The sequence below is a fragment of the Lonchura striata genome, chromosome 8 (genome assembly GCF_050655825.1).
Source record: "Lonchura striata isolate lonStrDom1 chromosome 8, ASM5065582v1, whole genome shotgun sequence".
In the NCBI taxonomy this organism is placed as follows: Eukaryota; Metazoa; Chordata; class Aves; order Passeriformes; family Estrildidae; genus Lonchura; species Lonchura striata.
The window spans coordinates 8368855-8395112 of NC_140710.1; the positions used below are offsets into that span (position 1 = coordinate 8368855).

The 26258-nt window shown below is 42.3% G+C and overlaps 2 protein-coding genes across 2 annotated transcripts in view; one reads left to right on the forward strand and one right to left on the reverse strand.

Moving 5' to 3' along the window:
- Positions 1-23002, forward strand: part of TRABD2B (TraB domain containing 2B) — a 265256-nt gene extending 242254 nt beyond the window's left edge. The window contains exon 7 of the mRNA XM_021529047.3: positions 17819-23002. Within this exon, the coding sequence (XP_021384722.2) occupies positions 17819-18041 (223 nt within the window). The 3' untranslated portion in view covers positions 18042-23002. The remainder of the gene's footprint in view (positions 1-17818) is intronic.
- Positions 1-26258, reverse strand: part of FOXD2 (forkhead box D2) — a 279469-nt gene that overhangs the window by 19932 nt on the left and 233279 nt on the right. The window contains 1 exon segment of the mRNA XM_085585677.1: positions 1897-25774. The gene's annotated coding sequence lies outside the window, so the exon portion shown is untranslated.

Sequence of the window (26258 nt, forward strand, 5' to 3'; positions counted from 1 at the left end):
CAGAGGATGTTTAAGCATGAACTAGGTGGTATTTGGTTCACCACAGCTGATTGCCTCAAGTACAAGTGACTTTTCTGTCCTTCCTGGGGGCTGCTGACTTGTGGTGTCCCATGATGTCCCAGCATTTCACAGGGTCTGTGCTCCAGTTCCTCGTGTGTTGTACAAGTGAAGTGTTTAAATAGGTCTGGTGGGAGCCTGGCACTTGGGCACAATCCTCCAACCCCTATCCTATCTATGCAGAAAGGATATTGGATATTGGCAGTGGAAATGTGTAGCTGGGAGTTTAAAGCGGTGCTTATGAATTTTTGCACCTTTTGCTGGTTTTATTAAATGTTCCTAGGAAAGGGATTTAAAAGGTAGTTCTGAAGATTAGAGTTGAATTATTTGCTCTGCGCTCCTCTGAGATTTCACCTGAATCAAAGCCTTTTATCCCTCTATTTCCATTTCATAAGGGTGGAGACTGGGGTGAGGAAACACAAGTTTCCGCTCCCACCATGATGGTGATGAACCAGACACTGTGTGTTGCCTGCCTTGCTGAAAGATCCCAGGGAGATGTTAGTGGGAGATCACAGGCCTAGAAATGAGGAAAGGCTGGAAGAAGGGAAGCCTGCCTTAGTGCTTTCAGATGGTTTTAGTGCTTCTGCAGTTCTGGAGTAACTTCTGGTGTTTTCCTGGAAACAAAGGAAAACAAAACACAAAAAAATACAAGTTCACTAAATCAGAGACTCACAACCAGCTCTGGTTTTCCCATAAATTGGATGGGGTCTCAACTTTCATAAACCAGCTGCTGCATATTGTGCTTTTGGCAGTTGGGTTTCATCAGCATTAATTGCAAGCTGGACCCTGCACAAAGCAATAAACAGTGAGTTCTCTCCAACTAGTTCCTTTCTGATTGGCAAGAAAAGAGCAGAAATGTGTGTCTGTGACCAGACCTTGTGTGGTGATCATTTCTGGGAGGAAACAAGCAGGGTGGCTGATCATAAGCAATAGAGTGTTATCTGTACAGGAGAGAAATATGGACTTCTTTGCATTGCCTCAATAATGTTTCAGCAGTGAGACTTAGCACTCATTTTTGAAGGGTAATTGGTGTACTAGGGAGTTCTCACTCTGACCTATCCCAAAAATCCATTGTGCATTTGCATACACTTTAGTTGGAGTCCCCCATGCTCTGTATGGACTGAGGTTTCTGCATTTAGAATTAACTTGAGCTATGGCCCTGTATTTCCAAATGGCTGTTCTTCCAGTTCCCTAACTCACCAGTTGTCACCTGAAACTTGAATTGTTCACCTTGAGAACAATTGAGACAAAGTAGAGGGATTTAGGTCTTTGTTACGACTTTTGGGGGAAAGCTGCATAAAGCTCATTGTTTCCATGCAAGCTCCCCAGAATTCAGCTGTTGGAGCTGCTTTTCAGCCTAAAAAGTCAAAGAGAAATATGCAGGTGGAGGACAAATCCAGGCGAATTTAAACCAGGTTATTGATTCCTGTATGAACCTCATTGAACTGTGAAATGACTGTGGTTCATACAGCTCTTTTCCAAAGCTTTATTGACCATGGATTAGAGGACTTTATGAGCCATGACTTGCAGGGCTTTTATGGACTACGCATTTCTAGGCGTTCTCATACACTTCCATGGAAATCTTAGGGTGTTTTCTTAAGCTACCAACATAGAAACAAAGGAAATGAACACAGGAGAACAATCTTAAAGGAACATCAAAGGTCTGACTCCAACCTATAAAAGCCAGGAAATCCATAATTAATGGTTCCACTAAGACTTGAGCTCTCACAGTCATTCGGGTCTGATCCAAGGTTATGGCTACAATCTGAAATGGCCTTGTGAAAAATGAGTCATCATTTAATGCCACACATCATTATTAGTATTTACTTTCAGTTGTACCTTGTAGATTGTCCTTTTCTTTCTGTTCTGTCTTCAGAGCTGAGGCTTTTTTGTTGGCACGCCTGGGTGGACAGTTTAGGTTTGTGTGTTGGAGGCTTAGTACTGCTGTGGAGGATGAGAAAGCTTCTGCTCTGTCTCCTCCCTGTCTTTGACAGAGCTAAGATTTGCTGATCTCCTGGGTAATCAGTTGCACTGAAGGCTATTAAAAAATAAAAAATGCTGATGAAATGTGTGGTTTCCTCTCCCTTCTGCCTTCTTCCCTCAAAATCTAAACAAACCAAAAAGGTCCTGCCTGGCTGCAGTTTCTGTTTGAGATGGCTTGTCAAGAATCAAAATTGAATGGAGATTTCAAGTAGCAAGATTTTTTTTTCTTCAATTACTTGATTTTGCAGAAATGTGCAGATCTGAAGTCTGTTCCTGGGAGAAATTTGAACTTAGACAAGACTGAAACCCTGGCTATCTCCCATAGCCAAAATTCAGCTGGGGCAGCAGGGATGGGGGGGCAAAACCCTCAGGCTGCAAGGCTGCAGTTTGGCATACAGAGCATCATTGTTTCTGTTGACACTGTGTTAGCTAGGCTTCCCCATGTAATATAAATAATTAATTACAGATCATTAACTGGCTTTTCATGATGAGATACTCAGTTAATTGAAAGAATAGAGAAATGCCTGTGAGGTTTCAGAGCGGTCAGTGAAGGGCAGGTCAGGATTGCATCTTCGTTGTAGCAGGCAAATGGTTCAAGGCTGCCAACAAAACCAGTCCAGGAGAACAGAGAACCTCTCCCAGCTGCTGGGGGGAGTTATCCTGGCACCTAAGGCAAGGAGGGAGGAAAGCTCCTGGGAAGGAGGAGGGAGGGGAGTTATTAACTGGGAGGGCATTACAGGAGGGATGAGGTTTGGAAGGAGCAATGGCAGCCAGGAGATGTGAAAGAGAGTACAGTGGTGGGAAGAAAAAAAGTAGAAAGGATGTAATGGGCAAGTTAATTCCCACTGCCAAGGAAGAGATCTGGGTGAAGGTGCTGTTTGGAAAGAGGGTAAGGACACACGTGCTTCAACAGGAAAGAAATTAAGGGCAAAGAATTGTTCTCAGAAGAGGAAAAAAAGAGAAATTCTTGTCCCAGATGTAAGCTTAGCCCTGCAAAAGCTACCATTAGTGGGAAATGAAATGAATTCTCCCTGTAAGTAGAAATGGCAGCTCTCTGATAGCCCAGTGCAGATTATTCAACCCCAGATGAATGCAATAACATCACAAATATCAATTTATTTTGGAAGAAGCAGTTGTTTTAGGGGGAAAAAAATGTATAGCAGTGATGGATGAAGGGAGACAATACGTAATAAACTACACTGAGCTTGCCTGTACAGAATGAACTTTATCAGTTTGGATGGAATTTAAGCACTTAGCCTGTTATCCTTTCTTTCAAGACAATGCAGTGATGGAAAACAGAACTCTGTCAACTCAGACAAACTTTTAATTCCATTTAACTGCATCTGAAAGGTAAATTTCAGTAAATTAATCCAAATTGCTTCCTTTTCACAACACATGGTGCTGAAATACAGTACTTAACTTCATTAAAGAAAAGACTGCTTTTATTTAGAGGAGACCTAGACACCTTTGAAGTCTAACAGGTAAATTGTGGTCAGATGATTTCCCTCCATATGGCAGCTTTGAGCTTGAAATTTCCATCACTGGGGCCTTGTTTGTTTAAATTACCCTGTCTGCCTCCCTGGTCAGGACACTGCTCGGGGACTGCCTCCTGATGCTCATGGGGAGGGGGATCACTGCCTCCTCCAGCCTGTGCAGCCAAGCAAGCAGTGTCACCTTTGCTTTTATTTGCCCTGTGCTCAACCAGGGATGAGGACACAGCTTCAGGACTTCTCTGTCTTGCAGGGCATGGTATACAAATATCTACAGTCAGCAGAACTTCAGGGTTTGTCAGTTTGGGGGCAAGAGCTTCTTGTGAGATGGAGTGGTCCCAAAAAACCTCCTGAGCAAATGCTCTCTCCTAGTTCCTTTGTGGAAGGTGAACCTTTATATCTTGAACTGGCCTAAATTCTGCTCAGTTTGCCCAGTTTTTTGAACCCTGGTAGATATACAGTGTCCAGAAGAAGATATTTTGGGCAGTTTAGCAGTGCACCAGTTGGTCCTTCTTCCTCCCAGCCCTGCCTGCCTCTCTCAGACATGCCATCTTGCTTCTGTGAAGGCATCCTCAGCTCCTCCTGAGCAGAGAGCCAAGTGTAGGGAATACTGCCTGCTCCCCTCCTTAGTTTTTTCCTGTTTCCATTTGATCCCCCTTTAAGGTGAGCAGATGGCTCAGTGCCTCCTTTAAACAAGCACTGGCTCTGGCAGTTCTGTCATCATGCCCTTTGCACAGCCCCAGGTACACGAGCTCTCCAGTGAAAGGAAAATAGGACGGTGCACAGTGAAACTCAGCGCAGTAAAAACAAGAGGTAAATCTCCTGACTGTAACAAATGATGTGGTGATGACATATCCTCCCTCCCTAGATGGTTTTTATTGAGGCTTCTTGGATTATCAGGTTGGTCAGAGTGCACAGAATATATTAATTAAAGCTGTGGAACCTGGCCTCAGCACACAGCTCTCTAATGCATCTCAGTAACGATGGGAACTCCTGACATTCATGTCCAAACCTGTAGCATCTCCATGCTAATAGACCTTCCCTGTCAGCTGGCTGTGACTGATAACTTCTTTCCCCTTGTAAAGTCAAAGAGTTAATTTGTTATCCTCCAGATGGGGCTGAAAAGATGTGTAGCCTCACTTTTACCTGCTAAACACATGAAAAGATCCATGTGTTTTGCTTTGTTCTCTTGTTCTTAATAATGTGCTGCCCCTGTGGGATGACACAAACACAGATAAAATTAGAGAAAAACAAGCAAAAGCCTTACATGTTTACTTTCACTATTACTTAAAGTGTCTCAGCTTCAGTATGATCAATTCATATGAAGCAGTATGCAAATGCTGTTTTAATGAAAGCTATAAATACCTGAAAGTAAAATCGTTAAAGAACGCAGAAGTCTTTTGGAAACATAATTTGTGTATAGATTTCAGTTTTGTTTCATTAAACTAAATTCTCTGTTGGTAATGCATTAGGTATTTTATTTTAGTGAAATTTAAATCCATCATGAATATTAAATCCATATTTCTGAAGGCGAACAAGTAACAAAATTGGAGCACACAAGTTAGGATTTTTGAACAATGAGGTATTTTTCAGCAATGGATATCCAAGAGCACTTTCTGCTCTTTCCTCCTCAATGCTGATTAAGATTGAAAACACAATGCAAGATGTTTTATGGAGCCTATGAAGAGCTTACTTTTCCTTTCTTGTTTTCTACTTCTCATTTGAGATGTGTTGAGTAAAAATAGTCTATCTTTAATAGATAATAATCAAGTTATAATCTAATAATAATTATAATTACAATATAATTATTGATCTTAAGTCTATCTTTACTAGATAATAATATCTATTTATATCAGTCCCAGCTTGATGTATTTCTGACTGGGGCTGGACATAGCTCTACAGCTGCTAACTTTGTTAAGCTGCCTAAGATCTGTCTGATGCAGCACAAACAAAATGTTTTCTTAGGATTTCTTAGGATTCAAGAAGCAGCAGTGGCTGAGTTTGGATGATCTTTTCCTCTGTGATCCCCACTTGTACTGTTTCTCAGCCAGTGCAGCCTCATTTCTTCATCCACTGCCAGGACTTCTACAACCTGTTAACTTTTCAGTTCCATCTTTCTCTATTTCCTGCTTAAATATTCTCTTTCTCCAGTGTTCTTTCTACCTGCCTTTTTAAACTCTGGCTGCACATGCTTGTATGGACGCTGGAGAAAGGATAGGAAGGGACCCCTGCATATCCATCTGCTGCACTCACCTCCACCTCTCAGAGCTCACTTCGCAGGAGGCTGTGATCACACAAACACTGCACTTCACTCTGCAGTCCATCCATGGCAATTCAGGTGGGGTATTTTGGAGCCTGCAGCCTTCAGAAGAATCTCTGAGATGGGGACATGAGTCACATGTATATCCTTGGCACCTGACATTAATGCAGACTGCAGGAAGTGGGAGGCAGAGCTCTGTGACCAGGAGGTGCATCTCCTCCACATTACTTCATCGTTGCTTTTCCCACCATTTTCATCTAGGTGTATGTGTATCCAGCTGTACTGTAGACTGGACAGACAGCATGGAATCCATTCTTTGCTAAGTTCATGGATATCATAAAGCAGTCCAGGCTCTTTGTGCTGATGCTTTTCCTTCTCTTGACAGCTTGGCAGCCTTGTGGGCAGCCTCTGTGGCAGTGGCCAGTGCCAAGAGTGTTGGGGTGAACTGTGGTCTAGACACCTACAGTAATAAGTCATTAGCAAAACCTTTATGCTCATGCATTGGATCAGTTTTATATTTCTCATTTGGTACCAAGCTGAAGAAAAAGTGGCTGTGTTTACAAATGTAGGATCACATTTCTTTTACCTGTAGTTTGTTTTAATGTTAGTATTGAGCTACTGTGGTCAAATAGGTTAGACTTTGTTTAAAGTCTTGAGATTCCCATCCACAACTACTCAGTCCTAAAAACAAGGCTTCAGGATTAGATTTGTAGTACAAAGTGTCTCTTGTGGAGCGAGGCAGAAAAGGAGCTTATTTCACTGGAAGAGTTAACACTATGTGAGTTTGACTGTCTTCTGTGTTAATGCAAGGCTTTTTCCCCTGCTATTTTTAGCCTGTTCCAGCAGTGTGTGTCCCACTGTGGTCTGGTATGCAAGAGCTTTGCTGTGAGGTTTGCAAACACTTGTATTTCTGTGTTGTGAGAACAGAGCATTTGTGTGTTATTGGAGCGTGTGTTCCTGAAAGGAAGGGCACGCCATGCATGTGATCCATGCACGTTTTTGTTGTTGCCTGTGAATAACCATGTGCAGCAAATGGGCTCTGGAAGAAAGCTTGTTAGCAGATGTCGTCATGGCCCTTCCAATTTATAAATATGAGCCTTGACATTTATATTTTTCATGTCCAGGGCTTCACTAGCCAGATGTTCTGAGCATTGGCTTCTTGGAGTCTCTAACAATGACTCCTCATGGCATATTATCTATTGCACACACACACACAAAAATAAAAGTGTCCTGGCTCTTATCGAAAAGATAACATGGGAAAATGCACTCAGTACCCTCAGGTAATTCCTCTAAATCTGAGCTGCATTTTAACACAGGTCTACAAAACTCTTTATGTTCATTCAGCTGAAAAATAAGTTGTCTGGTTTAACAGGCAGAGAAAATTCAATACCCAGTAGCACATTTACCCTGCAGTTTAGGGTAGGTGAGGAGTGTGGTTTGTGTTAACTCAAGGCTGACTGCAGTTGCAGACACTAAAAAGTGCTGAATGGGCTCATGCCCAGCCTAAGTTGGATTCTTCAAACACATGAATGGGTAGTAAAGCACCTGCATTCCCTGTATTGCAGTTCTGGATACAGAAGTTTTTTCTTTGGCAAGGGAAAAATTGCCAGAATAAACCTGCTCAAACGCCACAACCCCAAGTTGGAATTTTTTATTTGAGTGCCCTGCATATCTAGCAGTATCTAAGCCCTGAAATTTGCAAATCTGCTGTTCCTCTTAGCAAAGTAATATAAAATCCATAAAATACAAAAAAATTCATCTTTCTGTGGAAGTGCAAACACACAACACTATCAGTGCTAGCCCAGAGGACAAAGGTAAGGGATATGGGATTTATTTCTGATTCTGCTGTTCCCCTTCTGGCTAGTGAGTTTCATGGCCTGGAAAATGAAGTGAGGAAAAGTATGACAGGGAGTAAGGCCACATTACTATTGTGGTGGGCAGCTGCTTTATAGGAGGGGTTTAACCACAGTTATACTGTGGTATCTAATAAGACAGATTCATTGTGGAGTGAATCAGCAGGAAATTGGATTCCCATCCACTCCCAGGACCATGGGGTGCACTGCAGGCTGGAAACCCAGCAGGATCCCAAAGGGCAGCTTTGGTCTAGGTCCAGTTACTCACTAGGATGAAGGAGAAATAGGATTTATTTGAATTCATATGGTTTTAATGCTGTAAAAGCTGGGTTCCTGCAATTATGAAAATGCCAGGCCAAATTCAGATTTCACTCAGATCACCTCTTCACAATTCCTGAATAACTTAACTGAACAAAGTGAGCTTTATACCTGGGGCCTGAGCCCAGGCTGAGGGAGCCAGGCTTAGTGCCTGGCATCTGCTGGGTGCCAGGGATGCCTCGTGTGGCAGAACCATGGTGAGATGTGCTGCAGACCAGACTTTCAGGAGCTCAGACCTGCAGAGACACTTTGGGGTCTGGCCTATGACACTTGGCAGGGAAAGGTTTTTCAGTCTTTCCAGCCCTGCAGGCCAGCAAGCAGCTTTTTATGAGCCACTGATGGCATCTCCAGGCTTTCAGGGGGTTTGGAAGTGCTTGAGGAGGAGGAGTTGGTGCTGTGACTGCTGTCACCGTATTTGCTTTGCCAGCAGCAGGAGGAACCCAAACCTTGTGGCCTAATTGCAGCACTTCAATGTGCCTGGTAGATGTGCTCTGTGAACCTTTTTTTTTATTTTATATGTGACTCTGTTGGCAAGAAAAAGAGGCCAATGCTTCTGTTCAGTGGTACAAGCTTGAATTCAATACTCCAAATAACAGGTTCAAAGATCTGACCCAACCTTAATTATTCTTACTAAGAGAGACACTGGAAAAATACAAGAAGAGAGCGAGAAAGTGAGCCCAGTGGATTAGAAAGAAAAATGTGATACAGACTAAGCAAAGAGAAAAACCGTTACGTAGAGATGGAAAAAGAACAGGGAGAAGGAAAAAGAAAATTAAAATCAAGTGGAAAATGCAGTATATTGGACATCCATTTAAGCTAGTTTATATTTTGGTTGTTCATTCTGTTCCTTAATACATTGCACAGACATCTCTATAGCTGAAATAATTTTATCTTAGAGAACAGTCTCCGAGAAAATACTTAATTTGACAGGATGTGTTAGGTATTTCCCCACTACCACCTATTCTAAATCATTTTAAAATCTGGAGGGGAAAGTCGATATCTTTTACAGTGTTTAACAAAAAAATGACAGGGTCAAGTATATACATCTCTATGAATGTATGTGTTCCCTAAGCACATCTAAACATGCATGGTTAATTCTGTGCATCTGCAAAAAATATTTGAGCCATAGGGCCCACACAATGCCAAACAAACACTTGAGTACACAGAGGAAAGGGCAGAGCAAGTCACTCTGGTTCTAATTAATTGAAAAGTTGAGCCTAAGATGTAAAATATGGATTACAGTTCTGACCACCCCAAAAATATAAATTCTTTTGCATGTGGGGCTGTATTGGTGAGAGCAGGCAGTTTGCAAAATACAGACAAAAAACAGATATTCTGCTCATGCTTGGGATTTGGTTCAAAACCACCTGGTTGCAGCTCCATCAAATTAACTCCTTATGTGTTGTGTATCAGCAGGTTGCCCAAAAATCTTCACTGGCAGGGTTTTTCCAATGCTGAGCCCATCTGTGTTTGTGCCCTTGATGTTCTTGCTTACTTTGGCTGCAATAATGCAGTTATTATCTGTCCAAGGAGCAGTGGAACAAGTCCACAGTTATTTGAGCTGTGATGATGAGTGCCTTAATCACACAGACAAATCAGGTACACAGCCAGATGTGTGCAGTGGGTGGGGGCGAGTTTGGGGATGGTTTGGAGCCCACATCACTATTTAGACTGTTGTGAGCACGTCCTGGCTCAGATGTCAGTGCAGAGCTGGTGGAACAAAGGGCTCTGAGCTATCCCCTCTTAGCAAGGGCCAGGCTAAAACTGGGATGCATTATCCCAGCTCTGGGATTGCCTCATCCCACTGCAGAATCACAGGGGATATTCTTAGGATATTAGAAAATCATCAAAGCATTTCTTAAAAGGGAAAAGGAAAGAACTAATGTTGTCATCTCCTGTCTCAGGACCACCCAGACACTACTACAAATCATGGGTCTTCAGCTACAGTATCTTGAATACTCTTCATCATCACAGGGATTTTAAGGAATTTAATTTCTTTTTATACCTTTTTTTTTTCTTTTTGAAGGATGACTTGTAGTTTCCTGATGGGCTGGTTTTAATAAGGTCAAAATCTTTGTTGTTGCCATATCAGAGGGGAATATAACATCTTTTAGTCATTAGATGGGAATGGGGTAATTACTCAGAGGGTGTGTTTCAAAGGTGATTGGTTTTTACAACATTCTACATTACTACATTCTGCAGTTGTCTGGAAAGGAGCAGCAAGCCTGATTTTGCCGCAGCCACAGGTGTGGGTGCAGGATCTGTATTCACTGGGTTTTCCTAAAGGACTTTGGGGTGGGACTTTGAGAAGGACCATGCACAGTCTCCTGTGGGGTGGGGAAAGCTAAATCTGACTGTGAGGTGCAGGAATCCTTCCCACAGACTGGAAGTTCAGCTCAGAAAAGGGCCCTTGGGCTGTGCTGGAGTTGTTCTCACCTGTTCATTCCCTACCCGCTGGATGCATCCTCGTGTCCACCTTTGCCTCACTGTGTTCCTCAGCCCTCAGGCTGCACTGCTGTGACAGCAAACTCCCCTTTCCCTGTCCCCACTGCCCCATCCATCCCTGTCCCCTCCTCTGGCCCCACAGCAGATGATCCACTTTGCCTTAACGATGTGGCCCACCTGTGGCTTTAGGATGCCCTTGCTCAGCCTCACTGCAGGTCAGTGTCTCTCCAGGGCTGAATTTATCAGCACAGAGATGTTTTGCAGGTGGCCTGAGCCACTGGGACCTGCAAATCAGAGCGAGAGCCTGCAAAACACTTCAGGTTGTGTTAATGCTGGCGGTGTCACACCAGCGCTCCGAGGTCCTGACTCAGAGCAGAGTCAGGGGAGTCGTAGCAGTAAAGTGATTTAACGAGGTTTTGATGATTCCTCAGTGGGTGACTTGGGGATAACAACCAAATCTCTTGGCTTCCAGCCCACAGCCCATCCTGAGAGGGGCCCAAAACTGCACTAGAGGACTCTGAGCTGCATCTCAGCATTGAACCTCCTCCTGCTTACACCATCATGGCCCCCCTGGAGCCCCTGATCCAAATGAGCCACCTTTTCCTCCTTAGTGTCAAACTCTGGAGCCAAGACCCCATGGAAGGGACAGCAGCTGCAGCCCTGCTCTGCCTGCTCTTGGGCAGCTGCTTTCTGCACTGCAGAATCAGCACTTTTCCTCTTCCCCACCCTGCTGTCCCAACACGATGTGGGAACTCATCTCTACCAGTCAGAGCCCCCAGTGGGGCCAGAACTTAATTGGGATTGAGGTGACCTAAATTCCAGAGATGGAGATCTTTAGAAGCAGCTCATCTGACCAACCTTAGAGGCGTGGCTTCATTGGGAAAGGGTTGTCCTCTGGAGATGTCTTGTTCACTACAAACTGTAGCAGGAAGACAGCTGAAGATCTCTGGCTGTAAGCCTGCATGACATAGCCACAATTAAGGCCACCTTTTCAATCCTTCTAAAAGCCAGTCACCTGAAGGACTACCTGTGTTCTCTTTAATGGCACATTTAAGTATTCCATCCTTGTGTGCAGTGTCCTGCTCCCCAGCTGCATTTCAGTACCTGGTGGCAGTGTGGCTGGCGATCTTGGCTTGCTGCTCACAGCTTTCAGAGCCACTGCCTGGTGAAAACTGTGCATCCCTTTCCATCTTTTCCCTTGGTACCCTATTCTTTCTCCTAGAGATGAGCCATGGCAGATATCCTAACAATAGGCAGGGGTGGGGGATTAGACCTCTGCCAGGATATTTGCTCTGCCCTTTGCTTCTGCACAGGAGGAAGGCTCATAGGTGCCTCCTTCAACAGGGAGAGTTACTCAGTGTCAGTCTCCAGAGGAGCCAGAGCACTGAAAATAGGCAGCATCAGACCTTGACACTGCTCTCAGATGGAGATGGTTCCCATTTGAGTCTCATCAGGAGAGCTCAGCTGGACAGTGAAGGGCTGTGGAAATGCTCCTGGTGCTGTTGCTGACCCTCTGTCCATCACGTGGCTGAGGCTGTGCTGCTCTCAGGGAGGGTGGGTGCTTGCACTGTGACACAGCCAGAGATCCAGGCTCCCAATGACCCTGGGGTAACCAAAAAATAGCAGGGAGAAGGCTCTTCTTTGGCTCATGACAGATCTTCTCTGCTGGCCCCAAACCAGGGTGTGATAGCACTTACTCACTCAGACATGCTAAAGCAGTTTATTACACTACTGCAAATAAGCAGTGGCCTCCTCTGGACCAAAACCTGGATTCCCTAATCAGATCCAGGTTGGATTATTATTTTTTTTTAATGAACCTAACCTTGTGAAAGCATGAGCCTCTTGGCTTCGGTCCAACAAAGAGCTTTAGGATGTGCTGAGTTGTAAGTATGTGAATACTAGTGCTGGAAGCTCTGGTATTTGTGTGCTTCCAGTCCTGCTCATCTGGGACCACAAGACTCAGCATCCTGCAGGATTTATCCCTCAGGCTGCAAGAACGGTGTCTGTAAGGAAGGTATTGATGAAGAGAGAGATAGGGGGAACAGAGCCTGTGTTGATCTAAAGAATCCCTTCCAGAAACACAAGAAATAATAACATTAACATTTTGGAAGATGGAAATTTCATGTTCCTTTTGAAAGGCTACTCTAGTTGTCTTCAAAGTTAAATACTTGTGACATTTTTCTAGTGAATTTTTTACCCCCCACAACATACTCTTATTAACTCTTGGTTGAGCATCTATTCTTTTCCTTCAAATGTGTGGTCAGACTTCTTGCCAGCCAGCTCATTTACAGACTGCAATGGGTTGATCCAGCACTTTAAGCAGATGTATTTTTCAAATCTTGATGAATAAATTTTGATGACATAAATAGGCCTGCTTAGTTCCAAGAATAATTGTCTTCACTTGCAGAACATTATTTCTGATCACCAGAAAAATAATGTGATCAGTCCTTTCACATCTGTTCATTAAATAAAAAGGAGGGAAAAAAAAGTAGGGCAAATTTTGTTTGAAAAGAAACAGGAAGCATATGCTTAATATCACTTAAGAAAACCCCTAGCCATCATAAGGTTAACATCAAATCACAAATGCAAAACAGTCATTATTGTATTTACTCAAAAATTTTCTTTCACTTTACTTGCTTTTTAGGTTTTCAATTGAAGCATGCGTTTTTCAGGTTTCAATCTAGCTTCTTTCATCAGATGCTATTGTAAGAAAGGCTGTCTGAGTCAACATTTGCTTACATTTATTAAAAATAGTTGTCTTGTGTTTACATAGCTCCTTTGATCCAGAAAAATCCCCAAACACTTTGTAAGTTATGCTTGAAAGGGTTACTTCCTCTACCCTGAACAGAACCACGTTGGGACCAAGGCACGGCAGCAGATTTAAAACGGATAGAAATATCCCAATAATTGGGTTGGTCCTCACCCCCTCAGAGAACCACCAGTTTTCCATGAGCTTCAGAACAATTCCTGGGACCACAATGGTGCTTTGGACTTTGGGGGCAAAAAGCAGTGCCAATACTGTCTGTCCTCTTGGAGATTGTCTGTTTTTCATGCACTTTGCAGACACAGAGGCAGTGGTGCCTACTGCACCAAGCACAGGGCTGCTGAGATCTCACCCAGGCCCACTGTTTCCAGTCTGGAGCATCTCATTCCAGAGAAGACATGGACCAGAGCCAGGGCAGAGCAGAGGAAAGGATAGAGGGAAGGCACTTGAGGACTTACAAAGGAAGGTGGAGGGAATTTAAAAAAGAGAAGGCTCAGGTGAAACATGGTTAAGTCTTCAAAATATGTGAAGGGCTCCTGAGAAGAGGAAAGGAATAAACCTGTCCATGGGGACGGGACAAGGGAGATTGGGTGAAACATTAGGCAGTAATTCTGGGCATCAGAAATGGTGAAATGCTGGAATGGGTGTCTGGACAGACTCTGGAATTGCTGTCATTATCACTGTTTTTTAAGACTGGATGAGATATAAATGTCAGAAGGGGTTTTGATCTTGTTCCTGTGTCTGGGGCAGATGGGCCAGAAAGACTCTGCTGGTCCTGACCTGTGTCCTTCTGCTGTGGTGTCCTGTGTGCTCAGATAAACCCTGCTTACATGGATGAACCAAGTCATGCTAAAAATTAGTTTGGGAGCTCCCTTCAAAGTCCTTGCAAGACAAACCAGAGCAGAAATTCTCTCAATGGATTGCTTGTGTGTTTCATTTTTCAGCTTTAAAATGCTCCCAAACCATTAAGGTGCCTCAGCACACCCCCAGCTTTGAGGACTTGAATCATCTAATTGCATTCAGTAGAATCTGTGCACAAAGCCTGTGCCTGAGGCCCCATTTTTGGGGAAAGTTTTACACATTCTAATGATAAGACAATGTATGAGTAATGCACTGATTTGAAAAACTGTGCTATTATCTGATCAAAAGAACAAGCTCATGAATATGATACCACAGGTCATTTGGCTAAAACATACCTGGAGTCTTCCAAGTTTTTAAAACAATCCCATACACAGAAGCAAAAAGGAGAGGTATGAACAGCGGAGCCAGTGGTTGCCTGTTAACCACATACCATGTGGAATGTTTTATTAAAGATACTTTTATCAGGCACATAAGGCTGAAATACAGAATATCCTGGTCTGGCAAGAGAAGACATTATAATAATTTAGATTATTATCCCACAGATCTCTGAATCATTTTTATTATTCTCTCTGTTCATTTCAGGAACATTCAAATCCTCCCCAGGGAAGGTTTCTGATTGAGTTCAGGGGATTCTGCTTCATCCTTAGGGAGTGTCCAAGGGTCCATGCACATACAAACGTGCTCAGAGGGAGTTTGCAGAAGTCATCTCCTGACACCAGGGCCACCTCTAAGATTAGATTATAATCCAGCCTGGCTGTCCAGGGCCCCTCTGTAATGCCTAGGAAGTGAAAGACCTCGAGCAAGAGTAAGACCCCCTAGAGACCTGCACTGGAGTGAGGTGGACCAGTTTCTGGGAAGGTTTCTCTCCCCATTCACTACAGAAACAGCCCAATCGCAAACTGGGACCAGAGGTTTTACAAGGACTTGTAGCATTTGTTAAAAGGGATCATTCTCTTTAAATATCTCTAAACCACCTTGGCAGTCAGCTAGAAGTACATTAAGAAAATGGTTTTTTATGGATAAGCTGAGATTCATTTGCTATTAGCAAATGCTTTGTACACATTAGTGGAAACACACTGTTCTTCTCTTGTAAAGCACTCAAGGAGTTTTTGAAAACAAACAACCCCACCTAACAGTATTTATCTTAACAAGAATGCTTTTATACAAATGTAATGTCTTGAAACCAGAAAATAACCTCATTAACTAAGAAGTGGTCAACAATTCTCAGGTCCTTGAACAAGGGAGAAAAGAAAATCAACAAAAACCAACCAATCAACAACAACAAAAAAAAAACATCCTCCCAAAAAACAAAACCAAATTACTTAAGGAAGTTGACTAGAACACAGAAACATCATACAGAGACATGAAATGTTGATTTAAAGCTGCTTTAGGAATCACTTAGATGGAGCTGGCTGATGAGTGGGCTTGTGATGCTTTTACAGGTTCCCTGGCCAGCCTGTGTGCACAGAACATCCCTGAGGTGTAGAAAGTTTGTGCAAGGGAAACTTTAATCTTACTGGAGGATCAAGCCCATAAAATGTGTCAAGAGCAGAATGGCAGGAAGCTTGAATGGCATTTTGGTGGGTTTTTTTAAATTAAAATTTAAAATCATCAGACCCTCCTTGTAGTTTAAAATTTAATTTAGGGCAAAATTTTGTAGTTCTGTAACACAACAATCAGTACCAAAAGATGAGGACAAACACCTGCCTATGCTTACCTTAGAGAAACCAGATATAGGGGAAAATCCTGAGTTGTGATCCCACTGTCAGTGCTGCCAGACCTGTGTACCACATCATCACTCAGCAGGATAAATGAGAGCTGGATCAGGAATTGAAGCATGACTGAGTTTGTGTTGGATTACTCAGTGTGCACCACCTCTTTTTGTCAGAAGTTTGCTTCAAGGATGCTTTGTGTTCACCATGGGAATGATGTAACTGACGTTACAGGAGCTTGGCCACACAGTTCCTAATCCAGTGCCATTCCTGCCAGGCAGATTGGAAGCAGTAGCATTAGTTTATGGCAGATCAGCATTTTGTGTTAAGTGACTGCAGCAACTCTGATGCAATATAGCAGAAACTCTCAAGCTGGGTGTCTTACATCATCACTTCAAGACATAAAACAACCTCTCACCACGGGAATTCAGAGAACTTTCCCCAACAAGCCTTCATTCAGAGTTCTCTGTTCACAGCAGTTTGTTGCTCTGGATCAAGCACTGCTCCTCAGTGTCAGAATCCTAATACTGGTTAGATGGATTGTCTGCTCCCACGAAGCAGTTCCTGTGTCTTTAATTGAAGGCTGCCTTCTCTTTTTACTCTAATTCATTGCACATTAGTTAAGATCAGTTCTAGCTGCAGAACAACTGTCCCACCCAGAAGCTGTGGTGACAGTATAAAGGATGAGGGAAGAAATGAAGTGACTTCTCCCAAAACTGGGGGTGAAGTGTAATGTGCAGGGATTGTCCATGGGATTTGATGTTGACCAATGCCCTCTTCAGGGTGGGCTCTGATCTGCTCAGTTTGTGATTGACTCAGCACATTTGAGGCATCCCAGCTAAAATCTATCTTGGTATTGCTTAGACAGAAAAAGACAAAATACTTTAGTCCTTCTAAATTCTGTTTCTGTGCAGGAATCTGAAGTAAGATGTTTTTCCTTTCATCTGATATTATGCAAGACAGGACCTTTTTCTTCCAAGGTCAAGATCTGGGATACTGCAGCTAAATATTTATAGGACTGCATAGCTTCTTACCCCATAAAAAATTATATGAGGGTCATTTTCAGTGCCTCCAAATCCCCTTTATGCAAGATATAGAGAATCTACAGGTATTAGTATCACATCTTTTTTTCCAGGGGCCCTTGCTGTTTTTCTCTTCACTTCTCAGCAGAACGTCTTGGGTTTAAGTCCAAAATCCACCCTGTGCAGTTTGTATGCTTGGTTGTGCTGCTGCCTGACAACTGGTGGATTATGGATCATCCAGTAATGGATGCAATGGGGGCATTTTATGAAATGGAGATTACAGCTTAAACTTCCAAATCAATCGTAAATGGACCTTTTTGACCTCCAGTGTCATGGGAGTCATGATGAATTCCAACCTGCAAATTCAAATCAAAGTACTAACTCAAGCTACAATCAATAAGCAATCACACTTCTATTGAGGCAAAGCCACAGTCAGGGAAACCTAACAACAACTGAGTCTGGTTTTGGCTTTGTGATTTGATCCAAAATGGCTTGAAGCCAGGAAAAGAAATGAACCTGTTCAAGCTCTCCTGTGCTCAAGGTTATCAGTTAAGGGAATCCTAGAAAGTTCTTTAAGGCTTGTGAAACAGGGAAGGAATGTGTTCTGGGCCCTTCTGGTGACTCAGTATGTGGTTCATGGTGCATAAGACATGTCAGTGAGACATGGCAAATTTTCAGACCTTTGGTGAGAAGAAAGGACATAAGAATGAGGTCATCCTGGGTCAGCACGAGGATACATTTAGCACCATTTCTGGTGCTGGCCACTAATGGATGCTTTAAAGTGGAATGCAGTATGTCAGATACATGAAGAGCAGTCCCTCCTCTGGCAGTATTTTGTCAGCAGCCAGAAGCTGAGGGACATCCTGGATCAGAGCTGTCCCCACATCATCTCAGTTACCAGTCTCTGGATCTCTCCCTGGTGCTTAATGTGTGCAAACAACAATAATAATAATTGGAATTGCCCTTGTGGTTGGTACCACTTGGGATGACAGTTCACAGAGTAGAGATAAGAGTTCTCGTGTTTAATTTCCTTCTTTTGTGTTTTTTTTCCAGCACCACCACGTTGCCTTCCTACATCAGGATAACCAATGGCTACATCACAGTCAAACCTCCCATCTGGATTTCCAACCAGCTGGACCAGAGGCCACGTCCTGACCGCCCAGCCCAGCCCCAGCCCACGAGCTCAGCCCCAGGCAGCCTTTCATGGCCATCAGTAACATTTCCTCTCTGCATGGCCGTAGCTTCTTTTCTCCTGAGCCTGCTGCAGCCCTCCTGACCACATTAGCATTACATGCAATCCTTGGAATAGAGAGATAATTTATGAACAAATTGGAGTTTAAGACAACAACAGTTACAAGCTGGACCTTCTCAGTGACTCAGTAGTGCCTTCTAGCTGATTTTGTCTCTTTGCCCAGATACATTTTGAAACTCTAAAGCTTTATTGTAACACTGACTTACATCTTCTTTTTGTAGAAGGATCTTTATTTCCCATAGTGCTATGGGGTTTTGTAAAATATACGTGTTCATATAAAGAAAAAAAAAACAGAAAAAGAAAAATGTATTTATTCGACTGGTAAACTTATTTTTCTTGTTGTATATGTTAATAACATCCCTATTAATCAGTAGCGATGGTGAAACAGATAAATTAATATTTTCTATATTTGTTTTCTGACAACTCTGCAAATGTCTGAACTGACACCAAATGAATGCTTCCTTTGTTTCTTTAACCATTACATTTTACAGCAACTGTCCAATAAGTACATTTCTGCTGAAATTCTTTATTTTACCTCTTTTATCTAATTAGCATATCTTACACTGAATAAAGCAGATCCTGCTCCCTGGGGCCTGTGCCCTTTAGAAAAATAAGTACATTCTTAACTCATTAGCTGCCACAATCTAAAATATCAATTATTTTTATATGACTTAGTAAGTCATTATTCAGGATAATCCTCTACATTCCCCCTGTTTTCTTTAACTAAACTATTTAACTGTTTCAGAAAATGCCAGTTTCCCCCTTTGCCCTGAAATTAATTCACCAGCTAATGCATATTAAGACACCTTTTTCTTAATAAAAAAAAAAATTGTTTTTAAAGTCTGGAATAATCCTACTTGGAATTATTTTCTTCTCTCCTTCATTTTATAGAAGTATAAGCCTACAACCTTTTCATGCATAAATGAGAAGAGAGCTTGGTCTGTCTATAGATTATAAAGATGTAGTGTTCTGTTAATCTATAGCAGTCCTTTGTACCAGTTGTATTAATGCCCATGGGCAACCTGGAGGCAAAAAACATCCACAAATTCCTCTTTCTTTTGCTACCATGAGCTGATATCTCTGTGCTGAAGTAATTACATCTTGTCCAAAATCTGCTCAACACCACAGGAATCAAACTAACCCCTGTCTTATGGAGACATACAGAACATTCCTCCATTTCTAAGCTGTGGTACCTGACTGAGGTGGAAAAGTTATGACACTTTACCCTCACTGAAAAATCTGCTCCCTATCCAAAGAGGTATTGTTGAGGAATGAGATTTGCAACATCTATGCGGAAAAAACACCTGATGCCATCTTAAAAATTAGGATATTTTAAAAGGCATGTAGATGGGTTTTTTTTTTCACTACCACAGCATGATGAAAAATCTCTTTGAATACAAAAGTTTATAAAATAAGTTTTGGTTGAAATTGTGGGGTTTTTTTCTAAGTCATCTACAAACCAAAAATCAAAACTATGTGATGAAAACATCTTATTTAGAAGTCTCCAAATCAGAAAAATACAATACAAGCTTTTCTATAAAAGCACTAAGAAAAGCAGTGCTTTTCAGTGTGCAAAAAAGACAATGATGATAATTGTAACAATGTCACTGGTAAAATTGTCTGAAAACAGCCTGTAAGTTTTCCGGCAGCCCTACAGCCGGTCTCTGGAGCTGCAGATGATTCCATGCAATCTGCAAGACTCTGCAGTGAGAGAGAGTTCAGAATTCACAGTTTTGCTTATTGTCGTACCAGTTATTTCATGAAAGTAAGTTAGAAAGTAACGAGACTACAAAAATCACAGTATTCCGTGATGAAATACTGAGCATTTCCATCATGCATCCCAGCCCACTGCCTTGCAAAGAGCAGGGACAATACAGGTAATTTCTTTTTAACTTCCTGAACACCATGATCCCCAGCCTTTGCTCTGTTTTTGACAGCAGGTTGTGTAGGTTTCTGGTCAATTGAAGTGGGTAATAGCACAGAGTGCTACAAGCTTCCCCCAACAGTTGATAAGGCTGAGTGCAAAACTTTGAGCTTTGCCCCAAATGTGAGATTCAAACAGACCTCGTGCATACTTTCATATTGTGTATTTTGGCTAGCAAAAGATTAGAGATGTTAGTTTTGGACAGAAGCCATTCACCTTGCATAATATTTATTGCACAGAGATGGATATTGAAAACATATTTTGAGAACTTTCATTTTGGTTTTATTTGAGCTATTACTCTAGAAATGCCTTCATTTGAATATTATGGTTTAAGAGACCTTCAAATTTAACAGTAATACATTTTAAAAAGATTATTGGTTCTCCTGATGTGTTCAAGGTAGAGATGAAAACTGAATTATAATGTCTTATTTACAAGACTGTAACTGGAAATAAAGTAGGTAAATCTTAAGGGCGACGATAAGTTACGTAGTAAAAGTGAACAGCCAACAAACCAAAACCCATTGAATTTTATTTGTTATAACCGGATTGTATCCAGAAATTATTCTATGGTACTACCCCAGGAATAATTCCAGGTATTGGAAAACCTACAGTATAAATAGACAAGACCATGTAAAGATAAGGGAGAGGGGAAAAGAGCAGAAAACAGAAACAACTTGTCCAAGACTGTAAAGGAAAACCAACAGCAGGACCCAGAGTAGAAATGAGAATTCTGAAGTTTCCTAATCTGTGGCTTTCTCCATAAAGCTCTGGGGCTTTTTTTTTTTTTATTATTATTATTCTTTAATTAATATTAGGATCACACGAATCTCTCCACACTCCCAGCTGTCCTTGTGCTGCACAGAATAGTCACTCTTTTATCACCAGTGATGTTTTCTGAGTCACTCCTACACAGAAGAGTAATATTCAATTTTCATTAGCTCAGATACTGTGGTATGTTTGGCTATCACAGGATGTAAATGGTGTGGGTATCAAAGTATGTTTAAACATCTTTGTATTTCCTGGCATTTTGTCTGTAATTCTGGTAAATTAATGAATTTTACTAGAACCCTTGTGCTGGTGCCCCACATTTGTGCAGCCCAGGTGTCAAAACAAGGTGTCTCTTGGATTTGGGGTCTATACACCTGATTTTTGCCACCTAGAAGCAGCTCCCCCTGTCATCTGAACTCTCTCTGGCTCAGGGAGGAGACATGACTTAAAGGTTTTGTAGGTTTCTATAGATCTTAGCTCAGGAACCCCACATGAATGGCTTGGTCTCTAACCAAACACTGCTTTTATTCTCTTGTCTTACCCTTAAGTACAATTTAGGGTCACTTTCTTCAATACTGTGTGCAGAGCAATGCTGGATAATGAACCCTCACTGTGGTTGATAAAATGAGTTGTTTACTGATCAGCTATGGCAGCCCAGCATTAATTAAAACACAGTAGTAGTGGTTAGCACAGACTTACACACACTGTCACAATGGATCATGATTTCTGAATTTCTAATGGTTTTCTAAACCATGAGTTTAAAACCTGGACCAGATTTGATACGTGCTCTGAAGCAACACTGACTACCAGCTTCAGGGGATTTCAGTTGCCTCTGTGGGTTTCTCAGAAAACTAAAAACTGACTCAGCTCTTTCTTCCAAAGGAAAGCTCAGATTTCATGTTATCACAAGATTCCAGGAGCAGGAGATTTAGCAAAAATATTCATGCCTACCACATAAAATAGCAAACACTGGTGATCCTGCATCCAGAGCCTGGCAGTCCAGGACACGACTTTGGGTGAGTCCAAAGCTCAATGGTCACATTATTCATCTTCTCAACTCAGCTACAAGGGACACCAACACAATTCACATTAAATGCAACTGTAGCATTATAAACAAATGCTGAATACCTGCCAAGATCTTGCCCTGGTGGAATAAATAATTTCATACCATCAGCAAAAATCTAATCTCTCCCCTTTCACTGTTTTAATGCTTTTCTTGCTTAACTACAGATACTATATTAACATGCACTGCCACTTGGAGAACCAGTCAGTAAGCTGGGACAGAAGGTATTTGATATTTTATGACTGAAGTAGTTTCTGTTCAATCCCTAGAGCTGTTGAATAATGCAATAAGTCTTCTGGCAATAAATGATGAACATGATTTATGATAACTATGCTTTATACAGGTGTCAAAAATCTTCTTTGTTGAACTTCCCTTCCCATTCCTCCAAGCTCCACTGTAATTTAGGAACACCCAAGGTACAGAGTTGTATATTTATCTAAGTTCTTCAATATACAATTGTGGAGAAAAAGAATGGAAAGAGGGAGAATTTAATCTATGTTTAGTGTATTGATTAGTCAAATGATATGACTCAGTCATTACCATATACCACTGTTAGAGATGAATTCCCCTTCATATATTTATGTTAGAGAAACCAAAGTGCCAAGGTTATTATCTCAGCATAAGTGTTACCATGCCAAACTTTGCTTAGTACCGTATTTCTGTATTATGTCCAAAAACTATATGGTCTTGTCATATCTCTGAAGAGATCAATGTTCCATGAGTGTGCTAAAACTCAACTTCAATTTAAGCATGTTTCAGCTTAACTGAAGCAGAAAGATAATTTGCTGAAGTTCAAGATCATAGGGAGTGTGTGTGTATTTGTGTGTGTGTGTGTGTGTGTGTGTGTGTGTATGTGTGGTGTGTGTGTGTGTACATTTACGTGTGTATATTGTCTGTGTTCTGTCCCAACCCAAATTCAGCCTTTTCTATGACTAACATTTCAGGAGGCACCTTAATCTAGCTAAAGGCAGAGAGGTCTTTGCAATAAGTAGGCAATACTTTCCTTCTACAGGACTGATTAACCACCCTGCAGATTCATGCTCATACCAAAATTCAAATTGCATATTTGTCAGTTTTCAATTCAAATGTATTTCAGATATTTTTTCCTGTTCCGCCTCCTGCTTTTGTGAACTGTTTTGAAGAGTGTAATAAAAAGATGCTTTCTAATATTATTTTATCAAAATATTTTTGTAGCATAATATATTAATAAAATGTTATTATAAATCCATAGCACAATAATCTTGTGTGTCTTGATTCTTTCCTTTGCACCAAAAGCTAGGAATCACTGAAAAAAAGCCTCACTTGTTTGTGTGGCTTAGGCATGCTTCTTCTTTTATGCCCAACACCAACATGGGATGAAATTTGAAGAAAGCAGAACAAAGCTCTTTCTTTTTAACTACTCCCTTGCCTCACTACTGAATCCATTTGCTTGGTGCTGTAAAGCAGCGCTGGTGCTGGGAAGCACAGAACCATCTCTTGTCTGGCACAAGGGGCACAAGAGCCAGGAAATTTCCCCTTCCTCACAAACCAGCTGGAGTGTGTGCAAGCGCCCAGGCAGAGCACCGATGCTCACTCCTGGGGCTGCAGGAAGCTCTTTTCTCCTGTTGGTGTCCTTTGAACCACTGTCGTTGCCACTGGCAAAGCAAGAAAAAAGAATGCCCATTGAACTGTCTCCATTGAGGATGGAGCAGAAGCTGTCTCTCCACATCGAGATACAGACACACAGATTTACTCTTTTTTTTTTGGCATATTGCTTTTTCTTGCATCCGAGCCATGTCCTGCAGCAGACACTGCAAACCGCTTCCTGATCATTGTTTACTTCTTAATTATGTGCTAAATCATTTGGTCTTTAACACACCATTTGGAGAGGGCTCCACCAGCAAGGCTGGTTTAGAAATATCCACTGTAGGAAATGCAGTGGGAGGTACAAACACTGGAGCTGTTTTGAATGAGCTAAACATGGCACAGGAAGGGCCTGTTGCAAAATATTAGGGCAACTCCTGAAAAACAAAGCTTAAAAGAGTCCATCTATTGAAATACCAACCAGACTGCCAAATCTGCTTGCCATCCTATCTTTGGAGTCTCAGCCCATCTGGAGAGTCTGTGTGGTCCAGCCATGGGCTATCCCCAGCCCTGGCAGATGTATTTGAGGCAGCCCATTTGAGGGAAACACCATTGCTTGTGCACTGAATCCCACTGGGTAAGGGCTGAGCTGCACCTGATTTGTGGAGGGACTGAACACATCAAGCCAGACTGGGGAAAGCTGGAGTTCAGCTCAGTGCTGTGGCAGTTGTCTGCTCCAGGCTGATCCCAGGGATGTGTTCATCCAACACATACAGAGGGACTCCATAGCATCTCCAGAGGTTCAACTGGAGTAGAGGGAACTGCTGGAAAATGCATTAAAGTGTCTGTGCCCAGTTAGATGTGTGCAGGGGATATCCAAAGACAAAAATAACCAGACATCCACAAGTCTACTGCCAGTAATGGAAACAATAGTAATGGTAACAACAGTATATGTTCAGATTGCTAAATATCTGGATGGTGGGAAAACATTTACTGAATATCATTGGGGTCTTAAAAAAACATCAAAACTACATAGAGCATTGAAAAATCTGTATTGGCTTTTTTAACATACAGTTTCTCCCATTACAAAGAAGAGCAGCGAGTCCTGAACGCCTGATTCATTTGAGCAGCAGACCCCAGTCCTGCAACCTCAAAGTCTCGTTCCACAGCATGTCAGCACTTCACTAGCTAAGGCTGCACCTTTGGGTGCAAGCCATCATGCAAAGCACTGCACTTCATTCCCCTTTCCGCATACTCATTCGACTTTCATTCCATTTTCCACATTTAACAAGAATACAGTTAAAACAGCAGAACAAATTCCACAAAGTCAAACCAGGCTGGTTTTCAGAGGAATGATAACAACAATAACTGTGACAGTGAGTTCATGCTCACAGCCCTCATTCGCACCTGGAGCTCCCTGCCCTCCTGGATGAAATACAGCTTGAACATGGGGACCAAGATAATGTGAGAAAACATCAACAACAGGCAGATAGAGGCAAAGCAAATGAAAGACAGATGTAGGAAGGAGAGTGAGAGCTTTCTGCTTTGTGCTCATCCCGTATCTCTATTGTCCTGTGGAATATCAGTCTGTTGTCCTAATGATATCAGTTCTGCAGTCCTCCTGTGTGACATATGATGCACCTTTCTTTCTTCATATGAAAGCCATTGGCTTTTGTTACAAATTGATGGATAGGCAGCCTCAATCAGCCCCATGTGACTGAATCATTTTGAACAGCAGTGCCCTTTTTTCTTTCCTGCAGCTCTCTGCAGCTGTTTGTCTTGGCAAGGGTAGGTCTGTCCCCAGATTCATCCGGTTTGAAGTCCTTTCCACCCACTCATGTTTAGCCTGAGCATTCACCTCATTTTTAATGGGAGCATTATCATCTTCAGTTTTGCACTGGCGAGAACAATTCTCAGAAGGCAGAGACAGAAACTCGCACCTACCCGTCGTTACTGAACAAACTGTCTTCATCCAAACTGTAGGAGGCAAGCACTTCGAGGAATTTGCCAAGAATTGTTTTTCTCTTAGCAACAGTCCAGACCTAATGTGGACACAGATATGATCTGTGATATCATCTCTCAAGCAGAAGGATCCTATGAAGACCCATTAGTTCAGGCAGCGTGTGCTCTGCATGGTGGTTGTGGACTGAAGGATGGACAATGCTGGCTGTGTTCCCTGGCTGTGCCTGGGCCAGCCATGGCCCTGAGGGCAGGATCCAATCCACAGAATAATCCTACTGCTGCCTTTTCCCCAAGCAGTTCATGGACAGCCAGCCATTTGTTCTAGGCCCTGTTTGTGGCCCTGAGGCTGATTTGCCACTGCTCAATTGCTGGAGGTATCTCACTGTGCAGAGCCTGGCTGGAGGCAAAGCTGGGCTCCCATCACGGAGGGTTTGGGGATGACACCAGCACCCGGGTCCCTCCTGTGGCTGAGCAGGCCTGTAAAAACACATGTGAAGTGAGATCATCATGATGCATCTGAAGAGAATGGAATTCTGAGCCCTCTTTGGTTTCTCTTAAAAGCACCTAACTTTCCCTGGAACCTCACCCTTCCTGGGCCTTCTTTATCCAAAAGCAGCAACACCAAGGAGGGGGTGGAAGGTGAGGGGAAGGTTAAAGTATTGGTGTTAATGGAAGACTCAGACATTAAAAGATTGTCCCATGTTTGGATCCTCTGTTGCCTGCTGCCAGGAACAGGCCCTGCTTGAAAGGAAAGTACCTATCCCAGCATGCAGTCAAGAGGAATAATAAAGCTCTGGTCATTCAGAGGCAGGGAAGAGGAGAAAAACACTCATAAATGTGCAGGCTTATGTTTCTCTTGAACTTTCAAAATAATTTTCTCTCCCACCCAGAGATTAGTCACAGAAGCAAATGATACCATATCTGGGAAAGAAGTCAGGTGGATGGAAATGATCCCTGGGGA